General features: G+C 42.6%; 1 protein-coding gene across 1 annotated transcript; it reads left to right on the top strand.

Annotated features, from left to right (window-relative positions):
- Positions 1-227: 227 nt before the first annotated feature.
- LOC123367118 (interferon-induced very large GTPase 1-like) lies at positions 228-15,544 on the top strand. Its single transcript, XM_045011153.1, has 2 exons — positions 228-8,172; positions 15,307-15,544. Exon 1 carries the CDS (start codon positions 228-230, stop codon positions 7,557-7,559), a length of 7,332 nt encoding a protein of 2,443 aa, XP_044867088.1. The 3' UTR covers positions 7,560-8,172; positions 15,307-15,544.
- Positions 15,545-16,003: the final 459 nt, after the last annotated feature.

The raw sequence follows: 16,003 nt of genomic DNA, 5'->3' as shown, positions 1-16,003 counted from the left end.
TATATATTTAATATTATTGAGTGTGTGCTGGGTGGGGTTGTGAACAGGGCCTACAGTTTTCATGTGGCTCTTTTGGTTGATGATGTTGCAAATGTGGCTCCCAAGTCACATAACTGTGAGTACCACTGGTGTAGCCCATTGTAGGCCGGGAGTGAAGCTGGCGGAAGTAGGGAGGGAGGAACATCGTCATCTGAGTGTGATATTATTTTTTACTCCATTTCACAGCCATGTCTACGGGAAAGGAAAAACCCCAGAATTCAGCTCCAGGAGATCCTGCAGAGGATGAACTAGCCAAGAGACTGGAAGCAGTGGGTCTGAGTGCAGAGTACTGGCTGCCTAAACTACACAAACAACTTGGAGTTACCTCTGCCCAAGCCTTGAAACACCTGCAATATGAAGACTACCTAAAGTTAGAATGTGACGTCCAGCACACATGGGAAAAGCAGGCGCTCCAAGAACTACTTAAGACAGACAGCAAGGCAACGATGAAGCAGCTGCAGGAGCAGTGCTTGGAGATGCTAAAGAAGAGGCAGGAGCAGGCTAAGGCAGCCCTGCAGGAATTAAAAGAAATGCAGGAGAAAGGCAGGAGCCGCCATGAGGAAGCTGTAAGAAAGAAAGAGGAGGAGCTGCAGCAAGCTATGGACATAGCCCCAGAGTATTGGGCACCGCCTAAGAAGCGTTTGAAGACAGTGATAGAGAATGTGCACAAACAATTAGACTTCCTGGAGGAGTCACTGTCCCAGAGTGAGAATCTCCCTGACAAGGAAGTTTTGAGATGGGTGTCGGGAGGGCTGGCCCTGCAGGGTATTTACCAGACCAAGAAGCTCACAGAGATGGTGGAGAAGCGAGAGCAGCTCATAGACATCCCAGAAGGGTTTGAGCTCTTTGGTCCAGAGCAAGGGCCATTGTTTGAGAAGAAGGAGTTTTCATCGGCCGAAGCAGAATCCACATTCACAAAGGCCATGGAAAAGCTGGGCTTCAGCATTAGTGTCACAACCAAGGGTGGATTTGGGGGGTTTAGTGCTGAAAGCAGCTCAGATTATAGCAGCTCTTCAGAGTCTGAAAAAACCCACCGGTCCCGCTCTGAGCACACCTACATTTGCACCACCAAGTACAGCTACATCCCACTGGCCTCATGCCACTTCCCCAAGGATCAACTTCGACTTTCCAGTGCAGCGCTTCAAGAGTTAAAAGAAATTGAGGACCTTTTAAGTCACACCCCAGAGCCAGACAAGCTCAACATGCTGAAGAGCAGGGGCGGGAGATTCTTCAAGAGATTCGGGTCTCAAGTAAACCAGGGCCCCCTTCACTTGGGTGGGATATTCTGGTGGAAAGCGTCTTCTGAGGGATTCCGGGCAGAGCAGCTGGATGAGGTGAAGAAACAAGCATCTGATGCACTCAGCTCCTATGTTGGGGGCAGCTATGGTGGGTTTGGCTGGAGCATTGCAGCTGGTGTTACTGCATCAAAATCAGGTTCTGCAGCCTCATTTCAGGGCACAGATAGAAAACAAACGCAAACAGAGATTCAGCTGTTTGTGACCAAGACAGGTGGCCCACCTGGAGTGGATTCACTCACAGCATGGAAATCTGGGCTACTGGCCAGTAACAAAACCTGGTCTGTTATTGACAGAGGTTCTCGGCTGATTCCAGTGTGGGACATAATCCTGTCCAATCACAGACAAGATTTTAAAGATGTTTATGAAATGAGCAGCAGTCTCAGAGATGCCTATGAAGCTCTAACAAAGCTCAGTGCAAGTACATTGGTTGGGGAGGAATTAGTCAGTGCAGTGGATGAGGCCAGATCGTTCTTAGAGGAAATGAAGACCTGGGAAGTCACTGGGGATGAAGAGCCGCTGGTGACGCTGCTCAATTTCAAACAGAAGCTAATTGAAAAAACAAAACATAACTGGACCTGGATTGACATTTGCCTGTCGGATAAGGTGCTTCAGGATTTCCTGGAAAACACAGTTTTACTATGCAAAGGTTTACCTGCACATAACACCATGTTCACCAAATCTCTGCTGCGCTGCCTTCTGGACCCTGATGTCTATTCAGTTAAGAATTTCCCCAAATCTTCCTCCATTATGCAGTGGATCTTTCACGCTGAAGAAAAGCAGCAAAAAGCTATCTGTGTTTCTGAATTTGCTGATTTCATTCAAGTCCTACAGGAAATGAAGAATTACCTACAGGCTGTTACCTATGGGCCTAACTCCTCCCCAGCAGCAGTGGAGGCAGCAAAAGTAAAGGCCAGCTTGGATGTGAGTTTAGCTTTCTGTTCCTTGCGGAAGGCTCTACAGGGCCGAGAGCAGATAGACACAGAACTGTTATTACTCTCCATTGCTGCCAGCACAGGATACCGTGTGGACAGTAACACTTTCCAGTATCTCCTCGGGTGCCCAGAAATTAACTTCATGTTAAAGGAAATGCAAAGGGCACATGAGGGATATTTGACGCTTAGGGATCAGGATGTTTCCAGAGCTCAGGCTTTCCTGCTGTTGACAGGTCTGACAGTGACAACTGAATTCAAAGACGTGTCTCCAGAGGAGAAGAAGAAACGTTTGACTTTCATGAAGCATCACCTGGGAAACTTGTTGTCCGGTGAAGTAGCTAATGTCTTTATGAAGCCTAATGCATGTGATGATTGGAATGCCCTGGAAAGAGACCTAAATGCCCTTGTGAAAGGAGGATATGGAACTTCCAGTAGCAATCTGCAGAAACAGGATATAATAAAAGAACTAAGGGATGTCTGTCAAAGGGCTAAGCAGACACCCCTACCAAAGCCACAGCCCCAAGCGCCACCAAAGGATGTTAAAATGTCTGAAGCATTCAAAACTCAGGGCTTTCTCAATCTGATTAAACGTCTTGGACTTGAAAACTACTATCCAAGGAAAATGGGGATGGCAGATTTCCATGTGATTGACAAGACCTCTTTACATGACAGACAGCCCAGCACAGAGGATGAGCTGCCATTTTATTTTTTGCAAAAGCTGTTGATGCTGGACTATCGGGTACGGTATCTGGTTTGCAAAAATGACTGTAAAACAAAACAAGAAACAACAACTGCATTGAATATGTCAAGCAAGATGAACGAATCCTCAGATACAACCTCAGATATCTACGAGGACTTTTTAAATGATGATGAGGGAACTAATGAGTCTGGTACACCAAGGCAGACACACGTGCACCCAATGGATGTCCAGATGGCAATTTTTCATTGTGCAGATGATTTCATGAGACAATATCTTTCAACAAAGCTCGCTATCTGCCAGTTTGCACTCCCACTTCTGGTGCCAAATCCTTGTACTTCACAAATAGAATTCCCTCTTTGGTCCCTTAGCCAAGTTCAAAAGGGTTGGCAACATATTGCAAAATCAGGAGTGGAGACTAGCATTAAAAATTATAAAAACAAACTGATTTATCAAGCAGATACACCTGTGGTGTCTTTCACACGGATTGGTCATTCACCTCATTCTTCTAAGTCTAAGATCCTGAATGCTCTGCTGAGTAAGCACAAGCATGACATTTTTTTCCATCGTGATTGTAGAGGCAGCAGTAAAGATTGTCTCCTGATGAACGGGGTTGTGGAAATCTCCTGGTACTGTCCAGGTGGAAAGGATGATGACAGATTTGACAATTGCATCGCCTTCACTAATCTTCACGGGGATGCAAGAGAGCATGAGCAGCAGGTCAGATTTTTACAGGAGATCGCTTCCATAAATGTGGTTCTCTTTACAGCTTCTGATGAGAACAAAATAGGCAGGCAAATTGTAAGTGATCTCCTGAAATCTCCAAAGCCTTTTGTATGTCTTTTGACTGAAAAAGAAAACATTGTAGCAGGTAAATCCAATCTAAACATAAAAATAGGCATGAAGAACAGAAATGAAGCAGTATTAATTGATGAACTGGCAACAACAATCAAAGATTTACTGGCTGGTTCGAACCCCACTTGTAGTCTTGAAACCTGTGCAGAAATTGCTCGCCAGCATGGTTTTCTCATTGATGAAGACAAAGAAGAGTGTAAACAAGCCAAGTCAATGGCACAGACAGTGATGGTCCTCTTCAAGGAGAATAACTTATCGGGCATGAAGGAAGAGCTATTGCCTCTTCAAGGACAATTATGGCACAAGTGGTGTAGGAAAGATAAGGAACTTACCCGCTTACAAGATAAAATGAAGAGAAGCATTGAACAGCACCGGAGCCAAATTGAATCAGAAAAACGTGCTATACGACATGATCAGATAAGGAGAGCATCCTCCCACAATGATTTAATGAGGTCGGTGCTGGAAATTCTCCAGTCCCATTCAGAGACCACCAGAAAATATTTCTTGCAGTGGTTGAAAGTATTTCTGGATGACCTGAGCTCTGACCGTCTTGCAGAACTACGCCAAAAATACCACGTCTTATGGTCACAAATGCTGGAAGAAACAGACCCAGGAGAAAATGGTGACTCAGAAAATGTATTGAAAAGTAACTTGGAAACAGTCTCAGCTGAGATAGCTGCTTCTACGATTGGCCTTGAACACATTTTGAGAGAGGTTGCTCAGATTTATGAAGCTCTCACTACTTTGTCCCAAGAAGATCAACATTTTCTTGAATTTCCACAAATTGCAGCTGACCTGATGGCTTCAGGGTATCCCGTTGAGTTGATGGATGGTGATGCTTCATACGTGCCACTGAAATGGGTGAGAGCAGTTTTTGACAAGTTGACTGAGAAGTTAGGAGACAAAAAGGTGTTTGTCCTTTCAGTGCTTGGCATCCAGAGCACTGGGAAGTCAACACTGCTAAATGCCATGTTCGGTCTTCAGTTTAGCGTCAGTGCAGGGAGATGCACCAGGGGAGCATTTATGCAACTAATTAAAGTGAATGAGAATCTCCAACAAAGTCTGAACATTGATTATATACTAGTCGTTGATACTGAAGGGCTTCGGGCCATGGAACTAACCAGTAAATCAACACTCAATCATGATAACGAGCTAGCCACCTTTGTCATTGGTCTTGGCAACATGACTCTAATCAATATTTTTGGAGAGAATCCTTCAGAAATGCAAGATATCCTGCAGATCGCTGTCCAGGCATTTCTGAGGATGAAGCAAGTAAAGCTCTCCCCAAGCTGTTTATTTGTGCATCAAAATGTTGGAGAAATAACTGCAAAAGAACAGAATATGGAAGGACGAAGACGCCTCCAACAAAAGTTAGATGAAATGACAGTTACTGCAGCCCAGCAAGAGTTCTGTGATGTAAACCGCTTTAGTGACGTTATCCGATTTGACGTGAACACCCACACTCATTACTTTGCTCACCTCTGGGAAGGAGACCCACCAATGGCACCTCCGAATCCCAGCTACAGCCAAAATGTGCAGGAACTAAAGAGCAGGATTCTCATGGCTGCCACAAAGGAATCCAAGGGCAGTGTTTTAAGGCTGTCAGAGTTAAAAATCCGAATTGGTGATTTGTGGAAGGCTTTATTAAATGAGAACTTTGTTTTCAGCTTCAAGAATACACTGGAGATTGCAGCATACAACAGGTTAGAAAAAATGTTTAACCAGTGGACCTGGCAGTTGAGAAGTCACATACTAGAACTGCAGACAAAACTGAACAATCGAATTAAGAAGAGAGAAATTCACCATGTCACCAGGAGAAGCCTTGAAGAAGAAGTTAAAGAAAAATATCGTGCCATCATGAATGACACCGAAAGATTCTTCACTGAGGAGCAAGACTGTGAAATATTAATTCAGTGGAAAGCAAGTACTGAAAATAAACTGAATGATCTGAAAGAATCATTGATTGATGAAATTGAGAGGAAAGCTGAAGAACTTATCAAACTGAAGAAGAACCAAAGCAAACTTGTTGAAAAGAAGTCAGAATATGAAAATGAGCTATTCAGAAGAAGCAAAGAATTGTCTCTGAGATTAAAAGGCGAGGAACTAAGTGAAGCAGCATTGAAAGAAAACTTTGACGGCCTTTGGAAACGATGGGTCTATGAAGTATCGTCAGATGCCCCTTCTGCTGAGGAACCTGACATTAGCATGGATGTAGAAAACATTCTTCTGCAGCATTTTAAACAGGAACCCAATATAGCAGAGAAAATTAAAAGTTCCTCCCACAAAAATACATTTTCTGTCGATATTTCCAAGCATATTGTCATGAAGAAAACACTAGGTATCTTCAATAAGACTTTGGATAACTGTGATATAACGAACATAGAGCAGGTTACAGCTCGCATCATACAGCTTGTTAAGATGAAAATTGATAGGAAGGAGCAGCAGAGAATGGATTATAATCAAAGTTACATTCACGAAATAATGAATGAAATAAGAAGAGAGGTGGACTCTGCAGCCAAAAACTCAAAATACACATTTAATAATGAGTACAAAATAGAGTTATCCCTGTATCTGTGCAAAATGGCAGCAGAGCGGTTTGAAGACATGCACAGAGCATTTAAGAATGCGAATGATCCAACCGTCTACCTCGAAAATAAGAGAGACGATTTCTTTAAATGTTTTCAAATTTCCTGCCAAGGAGCAACCTCCATCACAACATTTGCTGATTTCTTATGCAACAGGCTTTCTGCAGCTCTCCGCCAGGCAGTCTATGACAAGACTGCCATTGACATAGCCAATGAGATGAGGTCTAACTATTCAGCCTTCAATGGCAATAGATCCAAATTGGAGACCAGTATTCTGATATCCCTGGCAGAGGAGGAAAACTTTGAGAAGTACAGACAATACATTCACTTCCCAAGGGACTTCTTAGAGAGTTTTATCAAGAAATGCGTTGATGATTATTGTTTAGACAAGAAAAATCCAAGACTGAAGAATTTTTTAATTATTTCCCTTGATTCTTTCCAGACTCTTGTTCTTTCAGCTATTCGTGACTCGACTAGAGTTGTCAAAGATAAATATGGCAATGTATCCTTGTGGCTGGATGAATTTTGCAACCGATTTGGAGATGACTTAGACCTTCCCAGAAGCGATCTGAAAAGCATTGAACATCAGGAAATCAAGGACATAGAGTTTCTGAAAGAGGCAATGAGTAAAGCTTTGCCCCCGGTCCTAGAAAACCTGAAACAGGAATTTGCTGTGGTTGATATGGAGCCATTTAAATTGAAGCCTCATAAAATACTATTCGAACAGCTCTGTGGATGCTGGGAGCAATGTCCCTTTTGCAAGGCTCTTTGCACAAACACAATACCTGGTCATGACGGAGACCACAGTGTTCATTTCCATCGTCCTCAGGCCCTGAATGGTACCCAGTGGTACGGAACAGACCAGCTCGTCATTGAGATCTGCTCTAGTCTTGTAGCAAGTGACTACTTCATGGTGCTTTGTGAAAAGAATCAAATTCCATATAAAAATTATAGACAAGCGGGACCTGCATATGCCAATTGGAGCATCACAGCAGACAGCTCAGCGCAGTCTTACTGGAAATGGTTCGTGTCCCATTTCAGGTCAATATTGGAAGAAGATTATTGTGCAAAATTTGAGGGCAAAGGCGCAATCCCTCCAGAGTGGGACGAGTTTACAAAGGAGGCTGTAATCTCTGAGCTGAAACAGCTGTAACATTAGTATAGCATCCCCTATATAAAATGTCGGCATTAATGTACCAGACTTTGCTACTATAGCCATTTATTATTGTCTTATTTAGTGTTATGGACAATTTCTATGCAATTTTTTCTATAATTAATGTGTGCTAGCAGATTTAAATGGCGGGATTATAGATGTATAAGATTAACCAGTATTTAGGAGCGCTGTGTGTGTGTTAGACATACAGGTAAAGCCTGGCTGGTATGGAAGCCCTTCAGGCTGAGGCCTGTAAGATTTTAGCTTAGCCAGACTAGGCCATAGGCTTAGGAATGCTTGGCATGAGTGGGTGACCTACGGATAACTCCATGCCAGTCAGGTCACAAGATTACTGTAAAAGATGTGCCAGTAGGTGATGTTACGGAAAAATAGATTGGAACAGCCAGCAGCGTATTGTCCAAGACCACGAGGCACCTGATTGTAACACCATGGAGTGTCCTGTCCTGCCCACAGGTTGCCGTAGATGCTAATGAGAAAAAGGGGAACTAAGAAACAACTTATTAAAAATGGGGCACCCCAATATTCATGGGGTGTGGAAGTACAGATAAGGAAAAGAGGGCTGAAACCTTCATGCATATGCATAAGGTGTTAGGTGTGGAAGCCAGTAAATAATTAACAAGGATTTGAAGAGATCTTAATGAATGTCAGTTACTTAGCATAAGTTAGGCTAGCTGTGACCCTAATGACGTGAAATTTGTAGAAGCAAGATAATGTGAGACAGAGTGAACTGTGTGAAAAGTTATTACGACCTTGCAAATATGCAGGCTTGCTTTTCTTAGTAGTAAAATAAATAAGATAGCAGAAAAGCTTATGTATAAACAAATGCAATTGTTTTCTCTTTACTGTCTCCATGATTGCTAGAAATTGTCTGTAACAAAAGTATAAAGGCTTAATGTAATTGTTTACCAGTTGAGAGACCTGTCCGGGACTGGGGTGACCCTGTGTCCTATGGCACTCTCTCCCTCCATTGTAATTACTGGAGAAATAATAAAGTATTTGATTTTGCTGCACCCAAACAAAAAGCGAGAACTGAGTTTTTCTCCGACAATTTGGGGGCTCGTCTGGGATGGCAACGCCCACGGACCCACAGACGGCTACTACGGATCATTCCCCTTCGAACCCCATGGCGCCACATGAGAGGTATGAGACCTTTTGAAATCTCTATTGGGGTATCGGAGGAGGACTGTCCGTGAGGATGTCTGTCTCTGTTGGGCTCACGCCATCTGAACTTATTGACTGTGCAGCAGGATCAGATGCAGAGTGGTATTGGGGAGAGGCCCCAATAAGGTTAGTTTATAGCAGTACTGGGAACTGCTGAGTTGGCCAAGGAAATGCATAAGGTAATGCATAAGGTAATGCATAGGTAAATGCATTAGAATGCACCGGTGCTGAGGGGTTTTTACTGCCTCAAGAGGGGTTGTCATACCGCCTCATGGTATTGGTCCGGACCAGGTAAAGATGCATCGTGGGTAAAAAAAAAAAAAAAAAATTAAAAAGAGATAAAAAGGTTAAAAAAGGGTTAAAAAGAGAAAAAGAGGCCTTGGTGTGTGTGTGTGTGTGTGTACACCAGTGTGAGTGATCGTTATCGGAAGACGCCCAGAGTACCCTGTGAAGCGGAAGCTAATGATCAGGACTGCTCTAACGCAAGCCCGGTAACTAGTGGATCTTTAGGAGATCCGACCCACGGTGGGCTGACTCAGCCTGGCATAGTCCGGCGAGGAAGCTGCCTGGGTCTAGGAGTGTGTGAACCCATCTTCCCTCCCCTTTCCCTTCTGTGTGGGCTACTGACAATCTGTTCGTCTCACTGGATGCAATTAGAGTAAGCGGCGCCATCTCCCAGAGACTAGCCAACGCTCTTTGCTGAAGGGAAGTGTAGGAGAGTCGTAGTCTTCCTTGTGAGTCTCTTCTGTGTGAGTGCCCTGTAGGGAAAGATCCTTAGTTTCTGAGCCGCTAGCACGGACAGGGCACCCTCTTTGTGTGTGTAAGTGGAAAATGGGTAAGGGACAGTCTAAACATTCCACCTTACCCCCCTAAGGGTACCCCAGCATATTACATGTACGTACATTATGGTCCTAAAACCTGCAGGTATTTAAATGATTGGAATCTGTACACGCGTGAAAATCCATCTAAATAATGCCCATTAGAAGGTATCTTCAATCTAGATAAGATCATATATCTCAGAGGAGCTTTTAATCACCAAAGAAAAGCCTCTGACACAGTGTGAGCAATTTGCCTAGGAACGGGTTAATTTGAAATTCAGCTTAGCCCAGAGATAAAGAGAAGTTGCTCTATGTTCAAGGTCAAGAATCAGCGCAGACTATGCTAAGTGCAAAGAAAAACTGCTTTCAGCCCCAGCTGCTTGTGGAAAAATAGAGACACAGGCAAACCAAAGGCGGTACAAGTTACAGAATTGGAATTATATTTGCAAAGCTTAACTTTCCAGTGAGACATGTGTGAGTATTAAAGTGGCTTAAGGCTTGGGGCATTCATATTTTTCCTGTGTGAGGTGGGAGCATTCCCAACACTCTCCATTGTTGTTTTATTATTTTTAATGAAGCTTTACAATTTGATTATATGCAGTGTCAGTCTGATCACCTGACATGAGGAATATAATTGGTAACAGAAATTTGTCACAGTTTGGTGAGCAATTAATAATGGGGGAGCCCTGCAGAATTTACACCATCTATCTGTTTTACCCTTGTTATTTTATGTTTGCTTTGTTTGGTATTGTTGGTGTTATATGATAAGGATTGCATGATTATAGGTGAGCCCTAATAGAATAAGGAAACACTATTTAGTTTTGTTCTGTTTTGTTTAACCGGTTACTGTTGTTTTTCTGCTCTGTTCATTTGGGCGTTGGGTGTGTGAGCGGAACTGAACTTCTCGTTCGTAATTCCTCAGAGTGGAAGCCATGTGTGCGATGAAGCTCTGAGGTTGTATTGAGATCTTTCTGTCCCGCCCCCTGTAACGGACAATGTAATAGAAGTAGAAATGTAATAGAAGTAGAAATAGAAGTAGAAATGTAATAGAAGTAGAAGTAGAAGTAATGTAATAGAAGTAGAAAAATCTGGCTTAGACTGTAATTCTCTCTGCTTTCTGTGTAATTTTCTTTTCTGTTTAAGTGTCAGCATACAAATGGGTGGGTCTCTGGGTAGACCCCCTAAAGGGGTTTGGATTGGCCTTTACCCAATGGCCATGTATTTTTGCCCAGGTGGCAAGCCTTACAAGGGAGGACTCGGGTAGTCTTGTGAGTAGAAATGTTTTGGGGTATAGACCAGAAGGGTGGGGCTAGTTGAGGAGCTCACCCTCCTAGCTAAGAACTGGTTGTGGAACAAGCTAGTGTCCATGGACGGGACGATTCAGCGAGAAAAAAAAGGATCGGGCCCAGGCGGGCAGGCAACAGACAAAGAGATTGGAAAACAGGTTGGAAACTTTTGAGGGCGTAGTGGAAAGAAGGAGTAAGTGAATATAAGCATGAGGATTTCAAATACTCAGGAGGATATTTGGAATGGTGATTTGCATTGATAAAAGTGACTGTTGGGAGACAAGCAAGTGATTTTTAAGGAAAGTGAAAAGTTGCCTCTGTAGTTGCTGGAGGGAACAGCAGTTGAACTTTGTAAAAATGATAAAGGGAAAAGTTTTTGATGTCTTTGAAATGTTTGTAGATAAATTCAGGCAAAGAAATTATTAGATTGCAATCATTTGCCTATGAGCAATTTTGTTAAATCAGTTGAAGAATGTATACAGTGCTATGTAATGAAACTTTTATTAGGCTCTAAAGGCACTATAAGTGGTGATGTTTTCTTTCAGTGTTTAAAAGCAGGAGTTAAAAGAAATAAAAGCAAGCCAGAAAGCATCTGTGTTAATGCAAATTAACTAACTGATAAGGTTGAGGCCGCTGAACCAGGGCTGTCTAAGAAACACATACGAGAAAATATGGGGTAATTCCTCTGTTTTGCCTAGAATCAACAAGAGTATTTGTATATTTTAAGTATTTAACTGCCCAGAAGGGGTGGACTTCTGTTTTTGTCTTTCAGATAATCAAAGAAAATTAATGCCAGCTGCACAGCATTCAACGTACCATGATTTACTGGCACAGTCACAATTATGTTGTGTGTTCTATGTTCTGTCTTGTGGTGTTTGTCTCGTGGCCAGAATTGTTGTGTTTAATATTTTCATGAGATGGTCTGATTTGAAATCAAGCGGAAGTGTTGGATTGAAATGCAGATACTTGTTTTGTTCAACTTAGAATACAAAGTGTTTGGTTACATCAGAAAAATGTGATATACTAAAGTCTAATACATTTTCTTAAGTAAGAGAAAGAAACTACATTGGCCAAATCTTTTAATTAGAATTGTTGTTAAAATTTGCATACTGACAGTCTTTGGAAGCAAGGACATGAAAAGTTAACCCACTCCCCATATTGTACAAGGGATCCTTCTGGCTACCTCAGAATTTTAGCCAGAGGGCTGGGGATGGTGGAAAGCTATTGGACTAGAGGTTATATTAAGTGAACTTCTCAAAGTGGGTGTGTTTGTCCTGGCTTGTTGTTCCAAAGTTCTGTAATAAGGTTATTTTCATGAAAGGGTATATGTGGCTGGTTTATGTTTATGTGTTCATGGTATAAAAGAAGGTGTATAAGTAAAGAGTAAAAGTTTCCTTTGTAGGTTAAAAAAAAAAAAAAAAAGGCAAGGTCACCGCTCACGGCTAGGACTTGGCTGACTACCAAGGAAAGGGGGGGATGGTTGCTGCAGTTAAACGAGATTGGTGTGCAGCGGGCAGCCCACCCTCCTCCTTGGGGACCTTTTGTAAATATTCAGATTGATTTTATTTCAATGTCCAAATGTTGTGGTTATGGATATGTATTAGTTTTAGTTGATGTATTTACCAATTGGGTTGAAGCTTTTCCCTGCAGGAAAGCAGATGTCAGGACTGTTGTGAAATTTCTGCTTAAAGATTTTTATACACGTTTTGCCATCCCTGTGAGTATCAACAGTGATCGTGGAACTCATTTTACTGGACAGATTGTAAAGGAGTTATGTGCAACTCACTGCCCTCACCACCCACAGTTGGGACAGTGGAACGCCAGAACGGGATTTTAAAGAATAAACTGGCCAAGATTTGTGCTGAAACGAACTTAAAGTGGCTGGATGCCCTTCCTTTGGCACTGATGAGTATGAGAGCCATTCCCAATCGAACGACTAGACTCAGCCCTCATGAAATTTTGACAGGACACCCAATGCGACTACCAACTGCACCCCCAATAACCCCAGCTCAGATGGACATTCATTTGATGGATAACATAATGCTTAAGTATTGTCAGGCACTATTGAAATGTGTTAAGTCTTTTTTCTACACAGGTGATGGAAGCACTACCGAAGGATCCTGTGCAACCTTGCCACTCGTTGGAACCAGGAGCCTGGGTCTACATAAAGATCCATCAACGGAAGACTGCCTTGGCTCCACGCTGGAAAGGCCCTTTCCAAGTCCTGCTGACTACCAACACCGCTGTGAAGTGCCACAGACTGACTGCTTGGACCCATGATTCTTACTGTAAAAAGACCCCTCCACATCAGGAGAATTTTCCTACTGATAATTCGCCTATTCTTTCTTCTAGTTCCACTGTGCTTCTGGACAGCAGGAAAAAGGACAAGGTGACGTGCTGGCAACCTCTCCCTTGTCCACTGACAAACTACTGTGCCTTTGAACTTTTGTAGAAAAAGCAAATCATTACAGGACGATGTCCTGGTACTCTCCCCTGTAGGATGCTGAACCACAACTGCTTCAGGAAAGAAGAAGGAACACTCACTCCACTGACATTGCCAAAGTCCAGGAATTCCTGACTGAAAAGGACATTGAGAACTGACCCTGGTGAAGAAACTACGAATTACATACTGGCAGGAAGAAATTTGTGGGACCCATGCTTGGGACTGTGGTATTAATTGGATTTTGGGGTTTATTCTACAGGCTGCGCCCTGTGTTCTGGATAAATCCTTCAGTATGTATTGCCCTCCCTAATTGGATTTTAAATGACATTGCCCTTATCCAGTTTTCAAATCACTTCTACATACCCAGATTGCTCACAAGGGGCTGCCATTAGATTAGCACAACAAAAAGGCCTGGGTTATTTCCTCTGGACAAAAAGGGAATTGACCAGATCCCTGTGGGCTGGGGCCAATAGTATAGTAGCCATTTGGACTATTCTTAAAGGCCAAGAACATGATAAGAAATTGGGCCAACTAGAAAAGGCCACTAGCCTTATTTTTGAAGCTCAGCTGTCTTAAGTACAGGCTGGAGTTGGTGGGTTACATGTCATTTCCACCCTTAGTTCTATGACCCAGAAGTTACTGACAGCGATGGTATTGAATATCACTGAGGCTGGGAAGGCATTGCAGTGGGATCTAGACCAGACTTTGCCCACTGCCCTTACAGACACGTCAGGAGTACCATCTGATCTGTGGTCATGAAGACATACTTGGACACTTTCTGGATGGAAGTGTGGACATTCACAGTGCTCCTTCCAAGCATATGGACCGGTTAGGGTGGGTGTGGGCTCCCACATACCGAATCCTGCTGGGTCCATGGGGAGGATGCATGTGGGACTGAATTATTTACCGAGACATCTGGGAAATTAGACCACCTGGTATACCTACCTGATTTATAGACAGTACCCCTAGAATAACACCTGACAAGATATACATATTGATCTTACCACTGCTGCAGGCAATTATATCATTTACTGGCCTGCAGATAGAATGCAGATAGAATGTTGCAAGTAGCTCTTAGATTTCAGGTATATTTATATTGGACCAGAGTAGTGCCTGATCGGTTTTGAAAATTTGCTTTCATTGTTACCAGAGGTTTGAAGAATCTCTGAATTGTAATGGGCAAATTCATATGCTTCAGAATATATATCATGCTGAACAGAATGCCTTTCATACAGCTTATAGAGTGTCTACTTTATGTACTATATATGATGTATTGTGCTTTGTAACCAAAACTGTACAACAACCCCATTGTTTTATTTCTATGGGAATGTTATTGTTTGTCGTGTTGTTAGTTAGTTTAGGATTATGTTATTGTTGTTGTTTTTGTAAAAAACATAATGATAGTACTAATACCTTTCATGTTCATGCTAATCATGCATTGTCATTACATCCCATGACAACCCCTAAGGTTGACATATCTGCTGTAGAATCTGAAATCCATGGTTTAATGCGAATTGAGATTTGAAATTGTTTGTTGTACTAGAAGTACAAAAGGGGGGAGTGTGGAAGCCAGTAAATAATTAACAAGGATTTGAAGAGATCTTAATGAATGTCAGTTACTTAGCATAAGTTAGGCTAGCTGTGACCCTAATGACGTGAAATTTGTAGAAGCAAGATAATGTGAGACAGAGTGAACTGTGTGAAAAGTTATTACGACCTTGCAAATATGCAGTCTTGCTTTTCTTAGTAGTAAAATAAATAAGATAGCAGAAAAGCTTATGTATAAACAAATGCAATTGTTTTCTCTTTACTGTCTCCATGATTGCTAGAAATTGTCTGTAACAAAAGTATAAAGGCTTAATGTAATTGTTTACCAGTTGAGAGACCTGTCCGGGACTGGGGTGACCCTGTGTCCTATGGCACTCTCTCCCTCCATTGTAATTACTGGAGAAATAATAAAGTATTTGATTTTGCTGCACCCAAACAAAAAGCGAGAACTGAGTTTTTCTCCGACATAGGTGTGGTCAGAACTACAATATAAAAGAGATTTCCTGGTTGGGTAAAAGTGGGAAGACCCCAAGGGAAACCCCAGCAGGAACTATCCCTCTATCAATGATTATCTGTTGGGAGATCCATCAGACCCTGGAATATCCGTGAGGATGTGAGTATGACTAGAGGAGTAGTTAGTGCATGGGTTTCTGTATGATTTGTATAGACCTGGGTAATTGTAATTTTAACGATTGCTTCAATAAAACTTGCAGTACAGAAAAGACTTTATACTTGTGACTGTGTTTGCGGTCACTATCCTTGGTCTTCATGTGTTCCTGGAGTCTCCAAATCTGAGTGTAACCCTTCTGCCCCTCTGAGTTGGCAGCAACAAGGGCCGGGTTCAGTATCCAGGGGTTCCGTTTCAATAACACAATGCAAAACTGGCTCGAGCCCCCACCCAGTGACCTGGGACAATTACATACCACCCCCCCCCGGGTGCCTCTAGGAGGCAATACTTCCCCTCTCGCAAGCACGGAATCTGAATGTAGCAAAATCCTTTTAATAAAGGAGGGAAACAATGTGGCATCACATTGAAGAAACACCACAAACAGGATTATAACACAAACCATAAGCAACAAAAACCCACCTTCAAGTATGTTTGGCAATGTCCTTTCCCCCTTAGGGTCTCAAGTCCAATCACCCCAGAGTCCAACAACCCAAAAGTCT

Source organism: Mauremys mutica, chromosome 3 (genome assembly GCF_020497125.1).
Source record: "Mauremys mutica isolate MM-2020 ecotype Southern chromosome 3, ASM2049712v1, whole genome shotgun sequence".
Classification (NCBI taxonomy): Eukaryota; Metazoa; Chordata; order Testudines; family Geoemydidae; genus Mauremys; species Mauremys mutica.
Note: the sequence above shows the minus strand (reverse complement) of the source record. Positions and strands in the feature narration are given on the sequence as shown.

Coding starts and splice junctions, on each gene's coding strand:
- LOC123367118 (XM_045011153.1), top strand. CDS start 228: ATGTCTACGGGAAAGGAAAAACCCCAGAATTCAGCTCCAGGAGATCCT.